The following is a 17,370-nucleotide window of genomic DNA, read 5'->3' on the forward strand; positions in this document are numbered from 1 at the left end:
TAAACAGAGATTCTTTTGCCCTGAAACACCTGTCCACTGCCTTCTTCATTTCACATTCCCTAAATAGTGTTAGAACCAGGGATCTGGGGGTGATTCAAGCCACCTAAAAATCAGTAAATTACTGATTGCAAACCAGAACCCTACACGTATGCAATTAACCCTTAACCATTTTTTTAAGGCACTACAGTGCCTGCTGTTTTAAATTTTAGTTAATGAGAAAGAATCCTGGTTAATACAAAATTCCTCTGCCAAAGATTTTAGTGGGAATGGAGTAGTAATTGAAGGAAATCCCTATCTTATTCAGGCAATAATTGCACAGATCTACACAAGGCCTTTTTTAAAAAAAGTCTGATTATTTGAATTATAGATTTGTATTCTGAACATTAACAAAAGAAATTTGAGTTTAAAACATGCAGAGCTATAATGACATTTCACTCTGTTACTACATGGTGGTCTCGTAACCTCTATCAAGGGACACTAACGGCTTAGATTTTGGAATGGTAGTCTTGTTTAAACTGTGTGCATTTGCCATCATTACTCCAGAAAATCTTACAGCAACTGTGGGAGCCTGGACATGCACAGAACAATGCAGAAATTCAGAAGTGGCTCTGTGTTCTTCTAGAGTGTGTGTTGTTTCCCACAATACCTTCACCCCTCTCCCTTAGAGTGCAAAACCTAAGCAATCAGTGAATTGAAGAAAACTTCCACACAATCAAGTCTTGGAAATATTAAACATCATTGGATGAGGTGTAACTAGGCTTTTATGAGAATGCTAAGTTCATAACTACTGTTAAAATATCTGCTACAATATTGCATCTATTGGTGTGTCATTGTTGCTAAAAATAGTTCTTTTTGTAAATAGAATGTGTCATTATCTCAAATATATTTTGGCAGAATTCTCCTTTGAAAAGACAGAACACTACCTGAAGGTTCAATGCAAACTATGCACTGTTACAGTAATATGCGACCAGGATTTTCTTTCCAATGTTAGCAATATGGCAATTAAATTGCATTCTTAAAACATGCACATCAAGCCAGTGATTGCATGGAATTAGTAGATGACAGAGCTGACCTTTTCCCATTTTTAAAAACGAACTTCAGACCTCATGATTTGATATTAATATGTTTTTCATGTAGCCTTTGAGATTAAATGGTGCAGGAAAAGCAATTTTTAAAATTCACTCATGCAATGTGAGCAGGCCAGCATTTAATGCATGTCCCTTGAAATGAGTGGCATGATCGGTCATTTCAAAGGGTAGGTTAGAGTCAACCGCATTGTTGTGGGTCTGGAATCGCATGTAGGCCAGGCCAGGTGAGGATTAGAGACAATAAAAAACTGCAGATGCTGGAATCCAAAGTAGACAAGCAGGCAGCTGAAAGAACACAGCAAGCCAGGCAGCATCAGGAGGTGTAGAACTCAACTTTTCAGATGTAACCCTCAGGAATAAAGGGGGTGGCGGGAGTAGCGTGGTGAATTGGGGATAGGTGAAGACAGGTAGAGGGTACTACCTAGTTGATGACAGGGAGCAGTGACAGTGAGGGGTGAAAGAGGTATTTTGAAATTGGAGAACTCAATGGTGAGTCCTCTGGGCAGTAGTGTATCCAGGCAGAAGATAAGGTGTTTTTCCTCCAATAGGCACCTTGGTTTGTTTTGGCAATGGAAGAGGCCAAGGATGGTCATGTCGGAAAGGGAGTGATTGGTGGAATTGAAATGAGTGGTTACTGGGAGATCCGGTGGCCCCTGCAGACTCAGCTGCAATGCTCGATGAGCTGTTCCCTAAGTTTACATTCAGTCTCCCAGGTGTAGAGAAGACAATATCGGGAGCACCTGATGCAATAATTTAGGTTGGAAGAGAGGCAGGTGAACCTCTGTCTCACCTGGAAGAACTGTTGGGGGGGGGGGGGGGTGTACTGGCAGGTTTTCCATCTTTTCTGGTTGCAGGAGAAGGTACCTGGGAGTTCGGTGGCGGGGATGGTGTGAACCATGGAGACAACGGTCCTTGCAGAAGGCAGAGAGGTGTGGGGAGGGGAAGATGTTCTTGGTGGTGGGGTCTATTTGGAATTGGCGGAAGTGTTTGAAGATGATGCATTGGATGTGGAGACTAGTGGGTGGTAGGTGAGGACAAGGGGACTGTGTTCTTATTATGTTGGGGGATAGTGGAACAGGGAATGGAGATGTTGCAGTGGATGGCTGTCTGGATGACTGATGGAAGAAAAGCATGTTGTTCAAAACAGGTGGACACCTGGTATGCTTGTGAGTGGAATGTCTCCTCATCTGAGCAGATGCTGCGGAGGTGGAGGAATTGGGAGAATGGGATGAAGTTCTTGCAGGATGCTGGGTGGGAGGTGTAGTCCAGGTAATTATGGGAGTCTATAGGTTTGTAGTAGATGTCCATCTGGAGACAGTTGCCAGAGATGGAAATGGTGAGGTTGAGAAAGGGGAGGGAGAAGTCCGATATGAACCAATGAATTTGAGGGTGGGATGGAAGTTGTGGAAAAGTCAACCGTATCGCAAAGTCGATTAACTGCTCCAGTTCAACCTAGGTGCAGGGCGCTGCACTGTTGCAGTCATCGATGTAATGGTGGAAGAGTTGGGTACGGTGTCTGTGTAGGTGCTGAAGAGAGATTGTTTGATGTGGCCGACAAAGAGGCAGGCATAGCTGAGGCCCATTCAGGATGGTAGATTTTCTTCCTTGAAGGCCATTAGTGAGTCAGATGGGTTTATTTTTTCATGACAATCAGCAATGCTTCCATAGTCATTAGTAGATTCTTAATTCCACATTTTAAAATTCAAATTCCACCGGCTGCCATGAGAGGATTTGAACCTGGGTCTTCAGAACACTAATGAAGCTTCTGGATTAATAGTCTAGTGATAATATCATTTGAATCCTGAAAGATTTTCAAATGGGAATGTACTGAGGCAATTAGAGTGACTGGTGTGGAAATTATCACAAAATATCACAAATATCACAATCAAAATGCTTTTCCTGGCATAGAATTGGAATGGAACAGAGAGATGTTCAATATGAAGCTTCCCATGTTAATCTTGACCTAGGGATATGGAATGGTGCCATTGATGTGAAAAGTTGGAAATACATTATTTTCCTCAGCACTGATATACCCTCTGTGAGAAGCAAAAATTCAACATAAAAATTAAGTTTTTAGGTTATACCTTATATGTGTAAGTATCAATCTGCCTCCATGAGTTATTTCCTGTGGAGGTATGGTCTCTAAATTCAGAGTTGAAAAATATGGTGCTGGAAAAACACAGCGTCCGAGGAGCAGGAAAATCGACGTTTCGGGCAGAAGCCCTTCTACTGGAATCCCGAAAACGTCGATTCTCCTGCTCCTCGGATGCTGCCTGGCCTGCTGTATTTTTCCAGCACCACATTTTTCAACTCTGGTACTCCAGCATCTGCAGTCCTCACTTTCTCCGACATGATCTGATACATCAGGGTGAGTTGTGGGAGTCTAGAGAAAAAAAGAGACCGAGACTGAACCATTGGCGGAAGGGGAATCAATAATGATCAGTGATTTGGATTTTTAAAAATGAAACTTTGAAGCGCATTATTCAGTACAGCATACAGACCAATAAAAATCTAAACCAAAGCGGAAAGTGCTGGAGAAATTCAAAAGGTCTGGCAGCATCTGTGGAGAGAGGAAGAGAGTTTCGAGGCTAATTCCGAACTCGGTTCGGAAGAAGTCATCGGACCCAAAACGTTAAGTCTGATCTTCCTTCCACAGATGGTACCAGACCTGCAGAGTTTCTCCAGCATCTGCAGTATTTTCCAATAATAGAGAAGATTCAAAGACGACATAATCCATTTTCGAACTACTGAGTTAATCGTACTAAATAGATTATTCATTTCCATCATTAACAATATTCTAACTATACCCTTGACTATTAAATTATAAAATATCTACTCTCATAACAGTTCTATTATACGGTTACTAAATTTTAAGGATGTTAAAATATGTGATTCGCGAGGAAATGAGTCACGTTGAGACAAATGTTCAGTTGATCAAATGCTAAATCTAAAAATGGACATGAGCCAAAGTGATGACCACCTGTTCAGCAGTTGACCTTGTTTGTAAAAGTCTCCAGTGTGAAAGTTACTTGAGGAAAAATAGAGTAACCATATGCACAGTTCTCTTAGGTGGCTTGGGATTTGTAAAAGTTTAAAATATTTCCAAGGTGAGTCTCAGTTCCAAAATAGGCTGTTGGCAAATTATTTTGTTTCCATTTCATGTAAATTCGTCATTTAACTTTTGTTTGAGAAATGTAAGTATATTTGACCAAGAAATGTATTCTATCCGCAATAAAAACAAAATCATACCCCATACATAGGCAAGTAATGACAGTTGTATACCGTTGTACTGATTGTAATGCAGGAGTCATAATTTAACTGTAACATTAAATTTATTTAGCAAATTTTCAAAACGATCATTGGAATTCTTTAAAACAGAATCAGAATCCAAAGAACATTATGATTAAACGGCGGGAGCGGAATGGGTGTGAGTTGTGATTTGAAGAATCCCTTCGAGAATTTAGTGGAAAGGTCTATTCCGTAATGTGTGATATTCATATGTGTGAGACGCACTAGCCATGACGCTGTCTCAATATGATAAAAATAACTAAATTTAATTCCCTTAGTAATCGCTCCCGATGGCGATTGCCTATCCTGTTAAACTCCTAAACCGATCACAGTTGTTTCTTTCCGTCTGCAGCAGCTGCCAAAATGTGACCCAAGCTGCACATTGGTTAACCTGAATTCCAACGTGTAGGGTGTCTCTCTCTATATTTAGCCTGTGGAGTTACATTACAAACTCTTCAAGCGCAGCAAGCCACTGCGGACCCGAGTACAGCAAACGCTACCTGCTCTCTTCGCCTTCACAGTTTCCTTACCATGGACCCTCGGAAAGATTCAAGGGAAGAATCTCGGCTTTATCAAACCACTCTACTTCAGGATGGACTGAAAGATTTGCTGGATGAAAACAAGTTTGTGGATTGTTCCCTGAAGGTGGGAAATAAATTATTTCCTTGCCACCGACTAATCCTGGCAGCTTGCAGCCCTTACTTCCGTGAGTATTTCTTTTCTGATGTAAACGAGGAGAAGAAACGTGAGGTGGTTTTGGAAGATGTTGATGAAAGTGTCGTGGATATGATCCTGAAGTATCTGTACTCCTCTGAGATAGTACTGACCGATGAGAACGTGCAAAATGTTTTTGCTGCCTCCAGTCGCTTTCAGATCCCCTCCGTTTTCACACTCTGTGTCACCTATCTTCAGGAAAAGTTATCCGTTAGCAACTGTTTGGCCATATTCAGGCTAGGACTCCTTCTGGATTGTCCTCGGCTTGCTATTGCTGCCCGTGAATATGCGTCCGCTCGTTTTGAACAAATCTGTAATGATGAAGACTTTCTGCAACTTGCTCCGCATGAGCTTATCAGCATCATTGCGAATGACGCTTTAAATGTAGAGAAGGAAGAGACGGTATTTGAAGCTGTAGTAAGATGGGTCCGGAAGGACAAAGAGACCAGGGCTAAAAGTTTCGGAGAAATCTTTGACTGCATCCGATTTCGCCTCATGACTGAGAAATATGTCAAAGACCAGGTCGAAAAAAATGACATTATTAAGGCTAATCCAGATCTACTGAAGAAGGTTCAGGTGATTAAAGATGCTTTTGGAGGAAAACTTCCCAAGCCTGAGAAAGGCGCTGACAAGAACGCAAAGAAAGGAGAAGGTGGTGAAGATCTGGTTAACGGTGATGTAGGTGACGAAGATCTGCTCCCTGGTTTTCTGAATGACATTCCCAGACATGGCATGTTCGTCAAGGAGATGATCATGTTCATTAATGACACAGTGGCGGTGGCATATGATCCAAAATTAAATCAATGCTTTCTGGCTGCAGTAGGTGATCAGATCCCCAAAAACCACGTTAGTTTGGCTACAAAGCGAAACCAAATTTTTGTTGTCGGTGGGCTATACTTGGATGAAGAAGTTAAAGAACAACCCTACCACTGCTATTTCTATCAGGTATTCCTAAATCTACCGAATTGTGAAATCAGATATCTTTAGCTTTGTTTCAGGAAACTTGATTGTAATTGTTAATTTATTTCACGTATTTTCAAAATCATTCCAAGTTTTTAAAAAATATATAAGCAACTAGTTCCATTTCAATGTATTCTCTTCCCTTCTGATTGGAAATAGATATTTGTAAAGTATGATCATTTTGTGAATTAAGTGTGCTCCAGCTCAAATTCCTATCAAATCTCAACGGATTTTGGAATACGTTTGTATATAAATTAAATCTATAGAGAATAAGTCATAACTAAACGGACTTTCCCGACGCTTTAGTTTGACAGTATCGCTAGTGAATGGAATGGCCTCCCACCGCTGCCTTCAGCCAGATGCCTCTTCGGGCTGGGAGAAACAGAAAACTTTCTTTATGTGATTGGCGGCAAGGATCTTCCAAACGAGCAATCACTGGATTCAGTATTTTGCTATGACATGAAGTAAGTGAATCCAGATTATCTACATGTTAACAAAATGTTATGTTAGAATTATTTTGTAGCAACTTCTAATACAATGCTTCAAAACTAATAATAGAAAATATTGTACAGTATGGTATTCAGTGTCATTACATTTATAATTTAATATTAGCAGTGAGTATATCAAACTGAGTCAGAAAACAAGGGATGTCTGTCATTGAGATTATAGGTCCCATCCACAACAGGATTATTTTACCCTCCATTAGCTCATCTAAATAGTCAGACCTACAATCGTATTGGTTGGGTTAGTTCTGGGAATTGACTACGAAAATGTAAGTATTGTAACTCGTATGTTTTGTGACATTCAGAAGGCATGATTAGATATGGATTCTGTGAGTCTATGATTCTAATCACAATTGGAAAGTTCTTCAGATAATGACAACGCAATATCATCCACTCGGTTATTCAGTTTTTGAACAAGACGCTTAGCTTTCCTATGTCCAATGTTCATTGTTTATTAGACTATTGCACATCAAGAAAGGGCTTAGTACATGAACTTTGAGTTTAGGCGAGGTTTCAACAAATTTAGTGTTGAAAAACTTGACATTATTTAATTTCAATGCAAATATTGGGAAAGCCAGATACAAGTTGCTCCAAGTTTTCATTTTTCCATTACTCAGGACAAGTGTATGAATGCTTTCTCTTCACAGATGTTGCCAGACCTGCTGAACATTTTCAACACTTTCTGATTTTATTTATACGCAACGTTGCTCAATTGTATGATGTGTAGAATGTCTTTTCAATTGACAGCAACATCCATCAGTGATAAATGACACTTGCATAGGCATTGTATTATGGCAGTATGAAATGGCTTGATAACACTGTTTTTCAAAATTTTAAAATAATTTAACTTTGCACTGTTATTTGAGGCAATGACCTTCTGCAATTTTCAGCATATTCATGAACAAAAATGTCATTTTTAAAACACGTAAACATTATCTGATGAGCAATGGATTACAATAAATAATCATTTTAATGCATTTTTCAGCAACTTAAAATGGAATGAATCCAAAGCATTCCCATTTAAGATTTATGGCCACTCTGTGATTTCACATAATGGATTAATCTATGTTATTGGTGGGAAAACTGATGATGCGTAAGTATTTTGCACCTTTCCTACATTATGGATTAGTTCTAGACTGGTATAACTGATTTATTTAATCGCTTTTAATTTAATCACAGTAAGTGCATCAACAAATTGTTTGTCTACAATCCTAAAAAATCTGAGTGGAGGGAACTGCGAGCCATGAAGACAGCACGTGCCATGTTTGGAGCTACTGTGCATCAAAACAAAATCTGGGTTGTTGGAGGAGTCACTGATGATGGCCTGACAGCTGCAGCTGAAGCATATGACATAATGAATAATAAGTGAGTATAATCAAACAGAATATAAAACATGACCTTTTTAGTCTCCCAAGGAGATACTGGAGATGTGATTTTGTTGCACTTAAGAAAATTAAGGTGCTGGAATCTGCAATACTAATTTGAATTATAAGAGAAAGACAGGGAAGCAGAGTTTTAAATTGGTGAAAGAAATATTTAAGTTGGTATCCAAATATTTCTTGACATGGTGATCATTATGTTGATTTTGGATATCTGGTCAACATGGATGAATTGGACCAAAGGATCTATTTCCATGCTGTACATCTCTATGACTCCATAAAGTTGATTGCCAGGAAGAGTAGTGGAGGCAAAATAATTCTACAATATTTTCAGAAACATATGTGATATTACATGACAAGATCAAGAATAATAGTTTTTATGATCCTATTTATTCCTCTCTGTTCCTCAGTTTACTCAGCTTTGTATTTCATTCTCATTCTATTTGACCCCAACACATCTTCCTAGGCACGATGTCATAATCCTAGTCTCTGATACCAGTTCATGACTTCTCCTCTAATGGTGTTGATAATCGATATTAAAAAGTAGTCATTATTTAAAAAAATAAAATTCACAATATAATTAACAATTTCTACAGAAAAGTTCTACAGTCCCACCATTGCAACATTCAAGAGTCCTTCACAACTGACAGTACAATCTTGGATATGATAATTAAAAATGAAGACCTAGATAACATTGAGGCATAGGCTGATAGTTGGTAACTAACATCAGTGTCACATAAATGCCAGGCAATGACTGTCTCCAAAGAGAGACTTCAATTATTTCACCTTGACATTTAATGACATACCACTTTTGAATCACTCACCATCAATATCCAGGAGATTAGCACTATCTAAAAACTTCAGTAAGCCAGTCATACAAATGCTGGAACCACAAAGACAGACCAGAGTCTGTGAATTTTGCGGCAGCTAACTCATCTCCCAACTTCCTAATGTCTGTTCATCATCTGTAAAGCACAAATCAGATGTGTTACAGAATATTTGATGAAATGCTCTCCACTTGCTAGGATGAATATAATTACAATACCATTCAAGAAACATTTTATATCCAAGACAAACCAACCACTAGCTTGGCACTCAATTTAGCACTTTAAACATTCACTATCTCCATCACCAATGCACAGCATCATCTACACTGCAGCATCTCACCAAGATGTCAACACCTTTGTGACCACTACTACCAAGAAATTCAAGGGCTGCAAATACATGGGGACATCCAAGGGTCCCCCTTTAAGCTGTAAACTAAGTTGACTTGGAACTAAATTGCCATTCCTGCACTGTTGCTGGACCAATCCCTTCAGAACAGTCCTGTGGATGTAGCTACACCATACGGACAAATGCTGTTCAAAGGTCGGTTTCACTTCTGCACTTTTAAAGAGCAATCAAAGATGGGCAATAAATGCTGACCATGCCAGTGATGCTCACAACTCAAGAGTAAATAAAACAAAACCTTTGTAATCAATGCTTTAAATAAAAAAAATCATCGCAATTTTCCCAAACCAACTGCTAAACAGGAGCACAAAGTTAGAATAGCTTTATTAGAACTATTACATAGTAGATGGAATGCACTTCAATATCAATCTTGCTATAAGTGACAAACAGTAGAAAAAGCTTTATTGTTATCATTGGTGAGTTTTCTTAGATTCTTCTGTGGGGTATTAATAACTTTTGCCATTTTTATATTTTTTTGCTTGTCATAGATTAAATGTTAATGTTGATGCAACATACCTTTTAAATTGGTAGATCTACTTAAGGATAAAAACATGACTGAACCCAAGTCTTAGATAATAAAAACTCAATTCTTTTCCAAGTCTGAAATGAATGTTGTGATTCTAGAAATAATAATGAAAAGTTTGTCTCAGATAATTTTTTTAAGGCAGTAAGGTAGGAAGGAGATATATGTAATTATTGTTCATAATTTATACCATTAGGTACTTTATTCTAGAAATATTAGTTCTTAATTTAATGCAGTATAAGAGCTGAAAACTTACAGACTTGTGCCAGTGCATTATTTTGTTGACTTTACCAACATCTTATGGTTAAGAGGGAAAGTAACCACAGAGTTGATTTTCTAAGTCCCCATGCGAGATTTGGCTCACCACAAGCAGCAACTGAAAAATCCTGAAAACGTTCTTATGATTTTCTGGACATAGAAATAAATTAATGAACAAGTTTATGCTTTACCTTTCTGACTATCAGCAGGCTAAACACCTTGCCTTCTATTCACCATTACATTTCTATACCTACTGATCTGCTCATTCACACTCATCAGTTTCTCTGATGTGACACTAATCAATTGTCACCAACCCCCTTCAGAAATAATACAGCCATTTACCTCTGTGCTTTTGTGAACCACCACCCCATTTCCATATTCCCTTTCCTCTCCAAAGGTCTTGAATATATTGTCATCTGCCAAATTCATATCCACCTTTCTTATATTTCCACGAGTCATCCTTCAGATGCTTCTTTCTATGGCAGTAATGGTATGCGTGACCTTGTGGAGGTGAAGTTCCATCGTCTCACGAGGGAAATGTTCTAATTTGTTATACGGCATTACTACCATGTGAAATAGAATAAACTCAGAACAGACGTAATAGCTCAAAATCTGGCATCCACAAGGCATTGTGAGCAACATTTCATCAACAGAAATCCAGAAATTGCATTGAAAGGATTCCCTACTCCTCCAATAGGAAGGGCCTGATAGATGGAAAATTTTCAGAATCAATTGAATTGGTGAACTTGCATTTATTTTTGTTTGCCATTCGCTCTAAAGACCCTTGAAAGAGGTGGGCCTTGTTGAAACAGGTGAAAGTAGGATTTAACAACAGGCTAAAATTCATAACCTTTCTGGCCTTGCAAAATTTTATATGTTGTGTGTAATTTTGCATTCATGGAATGTTAGGTTTCTCCATAAGAGGAGTTGGAATTGGGCATTGGCCCATTGCAATGGCTGTGCCATTCAACAAAATCTTTGCTGATCCTCTACCCCAGTTTGACATTCCCTCACGATTTCCTTGTCCCTTAATTTCCCTAGTACCCAAAATCTAGTGACCACCTTGAATATGCTCCTCACTTTCTCCTAATTGATTATAACTCTGATCTCCAGCATCTGCAGTCCTCACTTTCTCCACCTTGAATATACTCAATGACTAAACACTCAGAGCTCTCTCGATTCAGAATTCCAAGCATTCACAAACACTTCAAGTAAGAAATTTCCTATCTCAATCCTAAATGGCTAACTCATTCAGATATAGAAATCATGAGTTCTAGATTACTCAGTCAGGAAAACATTTTCATAGCATCTATCATGTTAAATCCCTTTAGAATTTTACATGTTTCAGTTAGATTCTTTTTCTCAAAGGACTATAGGCCTAGTTTACTCAATCTCTATTCATTGTATTATTCACCCAGATCAGAAACCAGTCCAGCAAAACTGTTGCATTTCCTCGAAGAACACTTTTACATGGTTAAGGAAACTAAAACTCTATATACAGTACATCTGGTATAGCTTCATTAATGATATGTATCCTTATACTTATATTCCAATCCCTATGTAGAAATACCAATGTAACATTTGCCTTCCTAATTGCTTGCTGTACCTAAGTGTTAAGTCTGTGATTTATGTAGAAGGTCATCCAAGTCCAGTTGAAGGCAATGATTTCCAAGTCTCATAGAATCATAGAGGAGCCCCTGTGATCCATCAAATTTGCACTGACAAAGCTACTTTGGATCTACGCGAGTTTCACTTTCCAGCACTTGACCCATAGCCTTGAATGATGTTCCAAGTGTTCATCCAGGTACTTTTTTTTAAAGGTTATAAGGTTTCTTGTCTCAATATCCTCCTAGGTAGCACGTTCTGGATTCCAACTTACTTTAATTTGATTTTGTTGATGTTGATACAAAATTATGTCAGAAAAATAAGATCTATGCCATGGAGAACGCTGTCTTTCAGTGGGCAGCATTTTTGAATGATAATGGTGAACACTAATTTACACATTTGATCACAACTTTTAGGCCTTTGTTAGATTCCATGTTTATGCTGACAACATTCATTGTTATGATTTAGAGGTGCCGGTGTTGGACTGGGGTGTACAAAGTTAAAAATCACACAACACCAGGTTATAGTCCAACAGGTTTAATTGGAAGCACACTAGCTTTCGGAGCGACGCTTCTTCATCTGTGCATAAGATAGGTTGAGGATTATTATCAATGGAAATGGTTACTGGCATTCTTGTTGCCACCAGCCCCATAGGCAAAGTGTTACGACACGGGGTAAACCCTCCTGCTAAATTTAAAACCAGCAACACAAAAAAGATTTATCCCGTGCAGTAATCTGTAACTATTAGAGTGGCCAAAAACTATTTTAAGAAATAAAGTTGTTAATTTTTACTTTAAGTATAACAGAGAATAATTAACTAACCACTATTTACAATTTCTTCCGATAACCTAACTTTTACCTTCCCTTCTATAATACTAGTCTGGTAAAACTCCCAGTTAAGATTTAAAGAAAAACACTTATCTCAAAACCAGGCAGCTTTCATTCTTCTAGTTGGATCTTCCTGTGTCTTCTGAATTTAATTGAATTTATTGTCATGTGTACCGAGGCACAGTGAATAGCTTTGCCTTGCGAGCAACACAGACAGATCACAGAGTTAAGTAGCATAGATAGTAAATAATAGGTAAACAGCAGCAAAAACAAAAACACAGGTACAGGCGAATATTAAGAGTTAATACATTCAGTATTCAGTAAGGTAGAAACTGTTTCAAAATATGTTCAGGCTTCTATACCTTCTCCCTGATGGTAGAGATTGTAGAAAAACATTGCCAGGGTGGGTTGGATCTTAGAGAATGCTGGCGGCTTTCCCTGACAGTGGGCCTGGTAGATGGATTCTAAAGATGGGAGGCCTTTGTGATTGTCTGGGCTGAGTTTACCACTCTCTGTAACCGTCTCCAATCTTGAATGGTACAGGTAGTGATACATCCAGACAGAATGCTCTCGATGGCGCACCCATAAAAGTTGGCAAGGGTATTCGCCATCATGCCAAATTTCCTCAGCTGCCTGAGGAAGAAGAGACGTTGTTGGGCCTGTGTAACCAGTGCATCCACATGAAGAGTCCAAGAAAACTTGTTGTGGATGACCACTCCCAGGAGCTTGACACTCTCCACTTGCTCCATCTCTTTGTTATTAATGTGTCGGGGGCACGAGTAACATCCTGCCGAAAGTCAATAATGCGTTCATTGGTTTTGCCGGCATTGAGAGCTGGTTGTTCTCAGTGCACCATTTTTCCAGGTCAGCCAGCTCCCATCTGTAGTCTGTTTCGTCACCATCTGAGATTCGACCAACTATGGTGGTGTCATCAGCAAACTTGCAAATGGCATGTCTGGTATTTGGCGACAGTCATGGGTATACAGTGAGTACAGTAGGGGGTTGAGTGTGCATCCCTTGGGGGGGGGGGGGGGGGGGGGGGGGGGCACCAGTGTTGTGTTAGTGACGATGAAATATTGTCCCCAATCTTCACTAATTGTGCCCTGTAGGTCAAGAAACTGAGGATCCAGTTGCAGAGAGTGGGGCTTCGACCGAGATCACTAAGTTTAGTCATCAATCTCGAGGGGATAACAGTGTTGAAGGGTAAACTGTAGTCAATTATAGGATTCTTATGTAGCTGTTCTTGGTATCAATATGTTCTAGGGAAGAGTGAAGGGCAAATATATTGGCATCGGACATGGATCTGTTGGTCCAACAGGCAAATTGGAGTGGGTCAATAGTGGGGAGGCTGGAGTTGATTAATGCCATGACCAGTCTTTCAAAGCACTTCATTACCACAGAGGTTAGGGCCACTAGGCGATAGTCATTGAGACATGTTGCATTAGCCTTCTTAGGCACAGAGATGATGTTGGATCTCTTGAAACAGGCAGGGGCAGTGGCTTGCTGCAAGAAGAGTCTGAAGATGTTCGAGAAGACCTCTGTCAGTTGTTCTGCGCATGCCCTGAGTGCACAGCCTGTACTCGGTCTGGTCCCATTGCTTTCCTTGGATTCACAAGAAGGAAAACTGATCTGACCTCTGATGCAGTGACTGCTGGGATAGATTCACCAGGACTTGTCAGAATAGGTGTTACCTCTCTGCCAAAATTCTGCTCAAAGTGAACACAGAAGGCATTGAGATGAACTAGGAGGGATGTTTCATCGTCTGCTATCTTGCACTGTCTCTTTTAAGAACCTGTGATGTCATCTTTTCTTCTTATGAATTTCTGCATTACAGGTTACTGATCGAGAAGGTACTTTTAAGCGAGCTATTTTCAGCCAGTCTGTTTACATGCTGGGCGTGTCAGCTCTCCTCTCAACTGTTCAATTTTCCCCGGTCTTATACACCCAAAGCATCGGATTGTGTAATTGGCTTTTAAGATTGTCAATATACTTAATTCAAACTGGATTACAGTTTGATTTTTGGGGGGGTACAATTTAAACTGATCAGCTGAAAGAGAGTTTGTTTTTGTCTCCAGGTAACAAGCTAATCGAGTTGTTCGAGCAAGTGTTACATTTTTGCTTAATTGAGAACACTTGATGCTGTGTCTGGTAGTTCTGCTGCTTTAAGCTCTCAAAGTACACCCACATCTTCATAACAAAAGGCTCAGTGAAATATACATCTGTACATATTATTTCAGAAAGCTAAATAACCATGTGAAAAAATGTAATTCATTCATGCAATTATTACTCAATCCCTATTACTCAAGATGGTGGTAGTGAGCTGCCTTCTTGAACTGCTACAGTTCACCTAGTGTTGGTAGACCCACAATGCCTCTAGGGAATGAGTTCCAGGAATTTGATCCAGCAACAGTGAAGGAATGGCAATTATTTCCAAGTCAAGAGGACAACTTGCAGATGGTGGTGTTCCCATACATCTGCTGCTCTTGCCTACTGGATGGTAGTGAGTATGGGTTTGAAGGTGCTGGATTTTGACAGTGCAGCTTGTAGATGGCACACATGGCTGCTACTGAATGTTGGTGTTAGAGGGAATCTTGCTGGACAATACCCATTCAGGTAAGTGATGAATATCCCATCAAACTCCTGACTTATATCAAAATTGCTAATATAATGTGGATAAAGTTGTCACACAATCTGAATACTGAACTTCTTACATATTAAACACATATTTCCAACAAATAATGTTTAAAAATGTTGCAGTGGTGAAACTTTACAATCTGTGCACTTCTACTGGCAGATTATTTGAAGGAAATGCAAAATATCATTTTAGATATTCACACATTAGATGCAATTTTCATATGTACCTAAAAGAAATATGTTCAACTAAATTTTTCATAATGTTCTTGTAGACTAGCTAAAATCCATTTGTAAAAAAGTGAATATATCTATTTATTTACAATTGGAATGTAATTATGCTATTCTTGTTTGACTGTCATAGATGGGAAGTAATGCCTGAATTCCCACAAGAGAGAAGCTCCATAAATGTTATCAATATGGATGGATCACTTTACGCCATTGGAGGTTTTGCTATGATTCAGTTAGAAAACAAAGAATTTGCTCCCTCAGAATTTGCTGATGTGTGGAAGTAAGTCTAAATGCTAGGAGTACCTGCTAACCTTGGAAAACAATGCAGTTACTAGGAAAGATTGTTCAGGAATGATAGTTTTCAAATCTCCATATTTAACCCTCAGCCTAAACCAATATTTGAATCAGAGCAATATTAAAGCTATCCTATAGTTTTTTTAAAAAATTCTCTTTAGTCTGTTGCATTTGAATGAAACTAGTCAATATTCCCTCAATAGATTCCTGTCTCTGGTGAGTCCTTATCAAAGGTTCCAATAGGAGAAAGTGAGGACTGCAGATGCTGGAGATCAGAGTTGAAAAATGTGTTGCTGGAAAAGCGCAGCAGGTCAGGCAGCATCTAAGGAGCAGGAGAATCGATGTTTCAGGCATAAGCCCTTCTTCAGGAATTCAAAGTTTCCAATACCCTGTCATAGGATATCCAAATCTCTACACTATTCCTAACTATGGTTTTAGTGTATATTTGTTTCATATTTGTACATGAGTCCCAATTTGTAAATAATTTCTCTTTACAGGCTTATAGGTTTGAGAAGTCAAGTGTAAATTTCACACCTTGTTCCTCTCTCTTGACTGAGACGGAGGCCAACTTGACCTGCTGAGTATTTCTCGCTTTTTATTTTAATTTGGGAATCCTGCCTTAGGGTTTCCAAGTTGAAAGTTTCTCAACTCCAAATAACTGAAATTTGATTAAAATTACTTTTCAATGCTTTTGAAGTTTCAAATCTAGGTTTTCCAGTTGCAATAAGATTCCTTAGATCTCAATTAAGTGTTCAAGTTACACACCAAATGTAATCCATTTCTATTACCACTGCCCATTGATTTAAAGCACCCCACACTTCACTTCAGCTCTGAAGAGTCATCTAGATTAGAGATGTTAGTTTGCTCTCTTTCCACGGATGCTGCCTGACTTGCTGCAATCTCCTGCATTTGTTGTTTTCAGCCAAAATGAACTAAATGTTTGCATATCTATAGATCTTGTACATACTTTGAATACTTGGCTAAATGTTACATTAATGTTGTGCAAAAATGAAACTTTTGAAAGTACTAAAATACATTTTGTACTTTCTCTTTAGATATGAAGATGACAAAAAGGAATGGAGTGGTCTGGTGAAGGAAATTAATTATGCAATAGGAGCCACGTGTCTTGCTGCATCCCTCAACATGTTCAGGCTTACCAAATTATAATTAGTTCTATAGAGTAATTAATATTGCTGCTAAACAAATACAACTATAACTGGTGCATGGTACCAACTGGAATTATTACCATTAAATGAGTCAGAGTTTATTATAATGAGTTTATACAATATTGCTTTATATCCAATGTGGTCAGGATGATATCAGGTATATACTGAAGAGGTGCAGAACATATGAATACTGTAAAAGCTGAAAGTACATATACTAAGATTATTTGCAATGCAATACAGTGTGTTGAGTTCTTAATTCTAAAATTTAACAGTAGAAATTTCAACCCATTCTCTCAACAGAATACAACTTGCACATTAGTGCCATCAGCTTTGACATTGCTTAAATTATAAAATTTGAGATTAAAAAACTTTCTTTAAAATGTTTATTCACTAGTTCTCTAAATTAATTTAATTCTCATTGAATTGCAAAATATTTGCACAACTCCTAATTATTCTAAAAATACCCCAGTTACCTGTTGTGCATTTTACCATTTGCTGAAACAGTTTGTCTAAAAAAAACAATTCATTGTATTTTCTTCTTTTGCTTAAAAATTACCTGATTAAAGTCTATAGTTAAAAAAAAAAGTAATTATCCTCCAGTACATTATATTCCACCACTGTACAGAAATTTCACTCAAGATATTTCATATTCAATATGGTAAATCTCTAATC

General features: G+C 38.5%; 1 protein-coding gene across 1 annotated transcript; it reads left to right on the forward strand.

Moving 5' to 3' along the window:
- The first annotated feature begins 4,838 nt into the window (after positions 1-4,838).
- On the forward strand, positions 4,839-17,084 carry klhl41a (kelch-like family member 41a). The gene is made up of 6 exons (XM_043693669.2): positions 4,839-6,035; positions 6,357-6,514; positions 7,539-7,646; positions 7,733-7,918; positions 15,372-15,518; positions 16,588-17,084. The coding sequence occupies exons 1-6, from the start codon at positions 4,908-4,910 to the stop codon at positions 16,697-16,699; spliced, it is 1,839 nt and encodes a 612-aa protein (XP_043549604.2). The 5' UTR covers positions 4,839-4,907; the 3' UTR covers positions 16,700-17,084.
- Positions 17,085-17,370: the final 286 nt, after the last annotated feature.

This window comes from Chiloscyllium plagiosum, unplaced genomic scaffold, assembly GCF_037043375.1.
Source record: "Chiloscyllium plagiosum isolate Xiang-an unplaced genomic scaffold, Cpla_swu_hap1 HiC_scaffold_7, whole genome shotgun sequence".
Lineage (NCBI taxonomy): Eukaryota > Metazoa > Chordata > Chondrichthyes > Orectolobiformes > Hemiscylliidae > Chiloscyllium > Chiloscyllium plagiosum.

Coding starts and splice junctions, on each gene's coding strand:
- klhl41a (XM_043693669.2), top strand. CDS start 4,908: ATGGACCCTCGGAAAGATTCAAGGGAAGAATCTCGGCTTTATCAAACC. Junction 7,919..15,371: donor TATGACATAATGAATAATAA/GTGAGTATAATC, acceptor TGACTGTCATAG/ATGGGAAGTAATGCCTGAAT. Junction 15,519..16,587: donor GAATTTGCTGATGTGTGGAA/GTAAGTCTAAAT, acceptor CTTTCTCTTTAG/ATATGAAGATGACAAAAAGG.